This window comes from Pavona decussata, unplaced genomic scaffold (assembly GCF_977016875.1).
Source record: "Pavona decussata unplaced genomic scaffold, jaPavDecu1.1 SCAFFOLD_94, whole genome shotgun sequence".
Classification (NCBI taxonomy): Eukaryota; Metazoa; Cnidaria; class Anthozoa; order Scleractinia; family Agariciidae; genus Pavona; species Pavona decussata.
This window is the reverse complement of record NW_028145511.1, coordinates 757,462-766,683: the sequence shown is the minus strand read 5'-3', so window position 1 is coordinate 766,683 and position 9,222 is coordinate 757,462. Positions and strand designations below refer to the sequence as shown.

Sequence of the window (9,222 nt, the reverse complement as noted above, 5' to 3'; positions counted from 1 at the left end):
AATTGCAAAACACTTTCTTACGTTATGTAAGTTGTACCGTCAGCCGACATAATCAACATGGCGTTGCTCGGTCGACTTCGAATTACTGTGGAGCCCGTGTTGTTTCTTTACATGCTATGCATTTTCATGTCAATCCCTCTGCTACAACAGCTTGCATTCAAGAAGATATGCCTCAGTAAATACGACGAGGCAATCTGCAAAAACCTCACCAAGACGCAAGAGGACTTTGTGCACCCTAAGACCTCGCAATGGATTCTTTACCAGTCTGTCGCCATGACTTTGCCATCGATATGCGCTTCCCTGATCTTTGGATCATGGTCAGACAAAGTCGGCCGTAAAGTCATCCTCACGCTACCGTCCGTGGGAAGCGTTTTACTTTACACCAGCCACATTCTGAACGTGGTATACGTTTCGCTAGATGTTAATTTCCTCCTAATTGGCGTGTGTATTTCAGCTCTGTTTGGGGGATTTGCTACCACTCTCCTGGGAGTATTTTCCTACATTTCGGACATCACTGACAAATCTCAGCGTACTCTCAGAGTGGCCATTCTAGAATCCATGATTTTTCTTGGAGGAACGGTTGGTAACTTGATCGGCGGTGTTTTGGTAGATCATGGAGGTTTTAGCACGGCGTTTGGGCTCTGCCTAGCTCTAAATATTGTCATAATACTCTATATTACCTTTCTGCTGCCGGAGTCTTATTTCCCACAGGGAAATCAAGAAGGAAACTGGGCTTTGGTTGCTGTGCACAATCATCTCAAGGCATCATTCCAAGTTTTAACCAAGCGCCGCCCCAAGCATCAAAGACTGAACCTACTGGTGATCATTTTTGGCATATTTTCATTCCTCATAATCTGTACGTAGTAACTTTTCCTGGAAATTTAATACAATAGGTCGCTTTAGAAATAATAGTGAGCTTACGTAACAGGACGGCTGAGGGAAGGGGACCGTGAAATATCGTTGTGTGACCAACATGACATCTTGGTGCCTTCACATTTTTAGGCGATTTTAGACTAAAACTGCCGTTCTCTCATCTGTGACAACATGAAAACCACAAGCAGTAGGAATGTTACAATCTAGAGTAATGAATACTTGGCCGTCATGTTGGTCACACAAGCACAATTTCCCGTCCCACCACATCAGCTGTCCTGTTGCATAAACTTGCTAATGGCAGCCTGGGACAAGAAAGGGTGCACATTCAATGTAGTGGCAATTTTGATGAGCACAACCTCAACTTTTACACATTTAGATCTCATAAAATTTTCATCAGTCAGTTGGACATACCAGTGGCCCACAGAATCCATATCAAATAGGAATTTAAACAGTAACATATTTATAACTTTCGAATTTCATTATGCAAATAAAAATTGATGGCGAGAAGTGACATTGGCTGCTTCTATACTTCTCTAGAGAAGCATCTTGCATCTGGGATGGACTTGGGCAAACAAGTTAAGTGTCTCTGGTTGTGTGTGTCATAGTTCATCTGCAGCTTTAGTATAAAGCTAGGCACAAGACAGATCATGCTTCTTGATGAGCTTTCTTTGATAATGCATTGTTTAGGAGTCACTAAAGCTGACAGTTCACCCAATCAGTGTTGTGCCTGTCATTTTATACTGATTTTGATGGATTACGAGATGTGTAATCAGAGCCCAAGCACACCCCAGACAGATTATGCAAAAACAGCCAACGCCATTTTTAGTAGATGGAGGAAATTAAAACTGGAGATCACAAAGAAGAACCCTTGTAGCAAGGAGGAGGCCCAACAACAAACTCAACCAATATCAGACTGGTGGTCGCTGGTGTGGCACTGGTGTACTATTATCAGTCAGACTGCTGTCAGTCCCTTCGTGATAGTTGTGTATGGGGGTGGAGGCAGGGGTTAAGATAAGCTAATCACATAAGCAAGCAAACCTAAGCAAGTGAACAACTGGGGGGAATCACTTGCTTGAATTGTTTGCTCTTTCTGATTGTTTTTACCAATTCTTGCAAACAACCTACTCACCACTCTGTCATCTCTGCTTCCCCAGTCTAATCACTTTAATTTGTTGTTTCATCTTATATTTCAGTTTTTACTGGGTTCAATGACATTACACCTCTGTACTGCAAGCACAGCCCGCGGAACTTCAGCCCTTCATTAATTGGTTACTTCTTTGCCGAAGTTTTATTTGCCAAAGGTGTTGGTGCTGTTTTGGTGCTACCTTTCATGACAAAGTGTCTCAAAGTGTCTGATCTTACGATCGCCTTATGTGGTGCCCTTATGTCTGTTGTGTTTTACATTGTCCTTGCATCTGCAACAACAAAATGGCTGATGTTTGTTGGTAAGTACCAGTAGTCAAGGGCTTCTGGAACTTTCATTATAATAAATTAAAAGGCCTGCTTTGTACAAGACAGGCATGTACCTATATGCATTCTTTTTTTGACTTGATCTGAATTGCTCCAAATTTGGTACACAGACTGGACTGGATATAATTTGAAAAACATAGTTCTGTGTTTAGTTTTTCACATAAAGTTGTTGCACAGAAGAATGAAGTCAGCAAGTTTATGCATTGTTTGTAACTGCAAAACAAGCAGTTTGACTGAGAAACATCACTTGACTTACTATTCTGTTAGGAAAACTTGTATATCACGCTTGATGGATGCAGAAGTACCACCCTACTACCCTACTCGAATCTATTAAGCTTGGATTCACACAAAATCACTTCCATCGACCACCAGTGCTACATGTCTTTTTTTCTTAGCCGATCAACATTTGAAGCAAATCACGGTCCATCCTCTGCACTTCCTGCCTGTATGATTATGAAAAACGCTGAAGTAAAGTAAAACAGAAGCAGTAGTTCTACAGCCACCAAATTAACAGTAGATCCAAAATATAAAAATAAAAGTGATAGAGATGACTTTTGTAAAGTTTTGCAAAAAAACATGTTTAAGGTTCTAGAATTTCGGTGTTGTCGTGGCTCCAATTCATTTTTACCACTAAGAGGCACCAAATCAGTTGACTGACAACTAGCTCCTGTCATAGTTTTTGGTAATGATCAGCCCCATCATTTTAAAATAAAAGTTCACTTAAACGTGGCATCTGAGAAACATGGAATTGGCTAAATGTTGCAAAGATAAGTAATGCAGCCGTTCAGCTGAGGCCTTCTTTTGAAACACTAAATAAATGTGAATGTTCACTAATATATTTATTATTGTGATACCGGTAATTGAAGGGTTTTTTCCTAAAGGAACATATATCTCTTTTTTGGCCAAAATATCAGAAAACACTCCAAACATTAGCCTGTACTGCAGATTTTGTATGCTAAACCCTATAAGATCTTGAACTTATAATTTGTGCAAGACTAATATACTGTACTATGAATTTTGTCTCTGCTTTAATGTAGTGGTAGTTTCAAGTGAAATTTCAGTTTAAATTTAGCCTTTAGACTTCTAGCAAGTATGCCAACATCCGCAGTGTATACTAAAAACTTGGCAAGATTGGAGCGTTTTTCTGACTTTATGGCCAAAAAAGGGACATTTATATAATACGCCCCTTTGCACAAAACCCTTCAGTGGAACCTTAATTTAACGAACCTCTACATAACGAAGTCCTGGGTATAACGAACTATATTCTCCAGCCTGGCGTTTGAAAATGCATGGAACAGAACCTCAATATAATGAGTAATTTTCCTTAGTTCGACTCGGTATAACAAACAATATTTTCCATCCTGGGCTTTTAAAATGTTTGGAACAGAACCTCGATATAATGAACCCTTAATAGAACAAAGCAATTTGCTTAGTCCCTTGGTGTTTTGTTAAACTGAGGTTCCACTGTATACCATGTAAAAGAGAAATCAGTGGTGATCTTTTTCTTACTTTTCAGCTGGAATAATTGCCGTGGGTTCTGGGATGCCAATTCCCTGTCTGAGATCAGTGTTATCAAAGCAAGTTGAATCATCTGAGTTGGGTAAGATTTGGTTGCCTTAAGTTTGTTTGTTCCAAGGTTCAAGGTTCAAGGTTCATTTATTTCACACTATTTACACAACATTAACATAGAAAGAAAAGTATTACAACAGATAATTACAAGATAAAAATAAATACAGTACAAATTATAAAATGTGTGTGGTGGTCAAAGTAGCAAAGGCTTTCTAGTTGGCCAACACCTACTTTAAAGCAAACAAGGAAATGACACTGAGCTTTATTGAATATTATAAGATGTAGGAGATGTTTATAGAGCCTAGGATTAATGTACAAGAGAGAATTACATTTGTGTAAATTAAGGTATGTTAAAGATATCCTGAACCGAGCAAGAGATCTAAACAGGACAAGCTTAACAAAAGAAGAATAAAGCGAAAAATAAATAAATAAATAAATAAATAAAAAAATAAATAAATAAATGAATAAATAAATAAATAAATAAAAACAACAACAAAAAAACCCACACACACACAAAAAAACAACATAAAAACAACCAACAACAACAACAACAAACAAAAGGAAAGGAAAAGGACAACACATCATCAGCAGCAACAACAGCAGCAACAGCAGCGACAACAAAGATCAAAATATAAGCAGACAATTATTATTACTATTATTTTTAACTCTATTATTATTATTATTATTATTATTATTATTATTATTATAAGATAGTTACATACTATTATATTTGAGCATTCCAGTCTCTTATGAGACAGGTAGGACTGAACTCCAAGAAAATGGACGTAGGCTGAATCGCAATCGTAAGCTCAACGGAATCGGAATTTGAAGGATCAGAACATTTCCCTTTTTCTGATTCCACTTCTTATTCCATTGCGAACTGGTTGACTGGAATCAGAAGCGCCAGCAGAAGAATCAACCAATCCCATAGCTCATTCCCAATCCCTTTACGTGAGATCTAGAATGGAAACCATGGTGGTCTTCGGCCAGTTTGAACAAAAGTGAGGCTTCCGTTTCTACTTCCGTCATGTTGATTCACACTAGGTGAGAAGATTCTTATGATTCCGACTCCGATTCCTATTCTGTTTTAGGTTGATTCTGTCACTATTGTGACTCAGGCCTATGGAAACAGTCACTATAAAGTCATAATAACATGTTTGCTTGTTTTTGTAGGTACCATGTTTGCGCTTGTTGCATCCCTGGAAGTTCTGGACTCACTCTTAGCTTCTGTCATCTTCAACAGTATTTACAGTGCCACAGTGGACTGGATGCCTGGATTCTCCTACTACTTAATGTCTGGGATGTTCATTGTCCCTGTTGCCTTAATGATGTGAGCTGAGGTTTTGCTTAACTATGCTCTTTGATTAGTTGTTTAAACTTATACCACTTTTCAACCAAATTTATGAGATATTTCAACAAAACCAAAACCAATCGTGACTTGCTTGCAAAAGTTTTCCTGCGCTTGGTGCCGGTTACATGTATTTGCTTCAAGTACTGACTGGTTCATTGCATTTTTGGTGTCCGTTGTGATTGGCCAAAGTATAATAAACTTGGTTTTGGTTTTATGACGTTCAATTGAAAATGGCTCGAGATTGTTTTGTATATGTTGATGTGTTTTAGCCTTCTGCCAGCCCTCCTATCTGAGAGCCTGAAACTGCTATATAAACATAAGCCTCAATTAATGGTTTGCATGTGAACTAATGGCACCCATGTTGGTGGACAGGAACAATAAGATTTTTCTCCTCAGGGAGTTAACTTCCATTTATGTGCAAACCGTGTGCTATGTCTTTTGGTTTGTCCACCAACTTGGCGCTGATGCAATCCACCTACTTCAAATGTGGAAATCTCTGCACTAGATTGCTAAGGCCTTGTTCAAACTTGTTCAATGCCTGGGCACAAGGCCCTGGCACGGCACACTTAGCCTGAAGCCTAAAGACCTTGGAAATGAACAGTATCCTAACCCTCTGGTCTATCCTGACTACATGAAATATGTAGACGTTGTACAATGAACGTAAATTCTAGTAAACAATTTTGGCACATATTTTTATTCTCAAACATTCTAATTCATGTTTTGTATAAGCATTACCACTGTTGTCTGTACTTTACTAAACAGGGCCCAGTTGTTCAAAACTCGATTTAATATTTAAGCTAATCCTGGGTTAAAGGGGAAGTATCATGGGGTTTTTGACCTCTTTTGTTAAAAATGGTGAAATAAGACCTTCACTTTGCTTCAAAATAATTCTAGAGCAACGAGAGGAGAGAAATCAACTCAATTCCTGACAGGAACAACACGTACTCTGTTCTAGCGCATTTTGGAAACAAAAATACGAAAACTTGAAAAACATTAGCCTAATATTTTTCAAGTTTCAATTCATACCGGCCTACCCTGTCTCTGGCCAGAGGCACGAATCGACAGTTTTATTGCACTGGGGTGATAATTTATAGCAAAACTAGACAATAATTTGTTGTTTCTGTTGTCAGACAAACATTTCTGGGTCTTGAAATGACATCAAATTTTCGTGATACTTCCCCTTTAACATGAAGTTTATTTTTAGTTCAATTACAATTAATAGCAATGTTTTCAAAAAGATTTTTGTCCCTCAATTTTGACGTTGACTTTTCTTTACCACTAGCTTAAAATTAGCTTTTAAAAGTATGTTTAACAAGCGAGCTGAAAACCTTGGTTACAGTAACTCAATCGTGGATTAACATTAATCGGCTTTCGAACAACGGGGCACAGGCTTACAATGACCCTTCTGTTGTTTTATCATTTGTAGATGGTTGTACCTGTTACAAAGATGGGACAATCCTTATGTGGAAATGGACAATGATGGGCGATTGCCAAGTCCAGAAGAGTCTCTGAATAATGATGATGTGATTGGCGGGACATCCGGTGGGTCGCAATATGGAACCCAAGCCTAAACAGCTTAGGATTTGAAGTCAAGTCCCGGTTGATTCTTCTTAAGGCCATCCCAATAAAATGTTTCGTTTCCCATCGTCCCGTCTCTTGTGATGGTGGGTCAGTCGGTAGGGCCGAAAAAAAAAAAAAAATAAAAAGAGAGAATGAACGCTTGAAGGGGTGTGGGTTCCAGAGAAGGCCGGGCTGCTAAGTTAGAAAGCCTGGTTACAAAGTTAACTCGAAAATGTGGTCTTTTCGTTCGTTATTCGTAGTATCGATGTACATTAAAGACAAGGACATCACATCATACCAATTGTTGTTAATAAAACAAGCTCGTGTGCTTGTAGATTAAAGTATTTGCTTCTTTGACTAGTGAATCTGGAATTTTTTTTTCACTTTTCGAAAAAAATGGGTCGGTCGGGCGATGGGAAACGAAACATTTTATTGAGATGGCTTAAAAGAAGAAACCTTAATATTTTCTTCCTGTTGTGAGAGCGATTTCATGTTACAAAACAGGTTCTTTGTGAAATATTTGGACAGTTTTTACCAAAACATAGCAAAATCGTCGTGACAGGACCTTAGCAGAAACAGCGACGGCGGCCTCAAGTACTTCATGAAAGAATAGCATTTAATGAGCAAAATAGTGCGCTGCATGTGTGTAATTTGGTACATTTCCTCGCCGTCCTCGGCAAAACAACAGGGACGTTACGAAAACACGATGGCGAACGTGCAAAAAACAAAAGGTTTAATAAGGAACCCAATTGCTCTGCACTTGCAGTAAAAAATTAGCACATTTATTATACCTCTCATTTAGAACGCGCGGTGTGATTGGTCAATTTTGCGGGCCGTATTTCGCTATTTGAAAGTTTTCCTTTCCCGCGCGGCCGATCAACCTCAGAGATATAATAAATAGAGAGATTAAGAATTGCGTTTACGGCAAACGGCAAACTTGAGATTCGCGTTTATATTTTCTTGAAATAAAGAGTACAAGATGAGAATAGAGCAAACTAATTCTGGCCTTTGATGCTAACGCAAAGGTACTCGATTTGACAGAGAAACTGAAAACAGCGAGCGGCAAATATAGGATAAACATGGTCACATGGTCATATCTCACGTTTGCCGCAAACGTCATTAGAGAGATTTAGCTTCGCGTTTACGGCTAACGCCAAACGGGAAACGTCAAGCCGCTGTTTGTTCTAAAATGCTTAAACTTGTGTTTCTCGTACTCACTTCTCTCTTTTTCGTGTTTGCTCGATAGCTGTCACCGACTGGGTGGAGATAAGCTTGAACCAAAAAAAGCTTTATTGTTTTTCATCAAAGAGAAAATTTCAGCCTGGTGTTTGCCGTTTGCCGTAAACCTCTCTAATATGTTACTAACCTCGTTTTCTCGGTCCGTACTGTAAGTTACGGATCCTCGTTTTTTTCCCGTTGATTCATGGCCCGCGCGCTTCGCGTTTGGGCCATAAATCAACGGGAAAATACTCAGTCCGTAACTTGCAGTACGGACCTCGAACTCGGTTAGTAAGAAGTATTTCTTTGACGTCCACTGGAAGACAACGCGGGACATGAAATGACCAAATTTTTAAAGAGAACGTGGGCACACGATGTTGCGTTTTGCTTTCTTTTTTCCGGACTTGAATGCCGTTACTACAAATTAAGTTTCTGGATAATTCGTTCACATTGTGCAAGTTGAACGGGTTGGAATAAATACAAAGAAGATCAGATAACGTTAATATTTATTTCGAAGTGACGGTTTCGTTGGCGATGCCGTCGTGCTTTCGTAAGGTCCCTAACAACGTGAAATGACTCAATTTAACTGAGTTTTTTTGGAGAACGTGAGCACATGACGGCAAATTTTTCATTCTCTATCTCAACTTGAACGCCGTTCCTACCAATGATTTTACATGATGATTTTTCTCCGCATAAATTAATCACAGAGACATTAGAGCGTAAAAGATAAAACGCGTTCGAAACATCATCACTTTATGTCAAGTCACATTGTCTATTTGAGTGATCGAAGATAACATCTTTCTTGAGGCTTTTGCTTATTTTTTAAACTTCGGGAGTTTAAGAAGCTTCTACGGCGACGGCAACGAGAACTCCACAAAACAATAGGATTTAATAAGAAAAGCAAAGGCTCTGTACGAGTCTTTTAATGATTGGTACATTTCTTCTTCGTCCTCGGCCAAACAACAACGTGAAACAACTAAATTCAAGGTTTTGTGGAGAACGTGAGCACATGCATATGACGGTAAATTTTTCATTTTCTGTCTCAATTCGAAAGCCGTTTCCACCTGTTCTGTTACTGGTTAGTTCGGCCACGCTGTACAAGTGGAACGAATTGGAATTATCGCGAAGTAGTGTAAGTAACGTGAACTAGCTTATATTTTCAAGTGACGTTTTCGTTGGCG

At 38.9% G+C, this 9,222-nt stretch overlaps 1 protein-coding gene across 1 annotated transcript; it reads left to right on the top strand.

Moving 5' to 3' along the window:
• The first annotated feature begins 18 nt into the window (after nt 1-18).
• On the top strand, nt 19-6,976 carry LOC146473254 (lysosomal proton-coupled steroid conjugate and bile acid symporter SLC46A3-like). Its single transcript, XM_085118472.1, has 5 exons — nt 19-856; nt 2,067-2,318; nt 3,860-3,943; nt 5,086-5,242; nt 6,690-6,976. Exons 1-5 carry the CDS (start codon nt 58-60, stop codon nt 6,832-6,834), a joined length of 1,437 nt encoding a protein of 478 aa, XP_084974598.1. The 5' UTR covers nt 19-57; the 3' UTR covers nt 6,835-6,976.
• Nucleotides 6,977-9,222: the final 2,246 nt, after the last annotated feature.

What these genes read in the sequence shown, in the direction of transcription:
- LOC146473254 (XM_085118472.1), top strand. Translation starts at nt 58, where the DNA reads ATGGCGTTGCTCGGTCGACTTCGAATTACTGTGGAGCCCGTGTTGTTT. An exon ending in AAAATGGCTGATGTTTGTTG is followed by an intron (nt 2,319 to 3,859) that starts GTAAGTACCAGT and finishes CTTACTTTTCAG; the next exon opens with CTGGAATAATTGCCGTGGGT. An exon ending in GTCCCTGTTGCCTTAATGAT is followed by an intron (nt 5,243 to 6,689) that starts GTGAGCTGAGGT and finishes TATCATTTGTAG; the next exon opens with ATGGTTGTACCTGTTACAAA.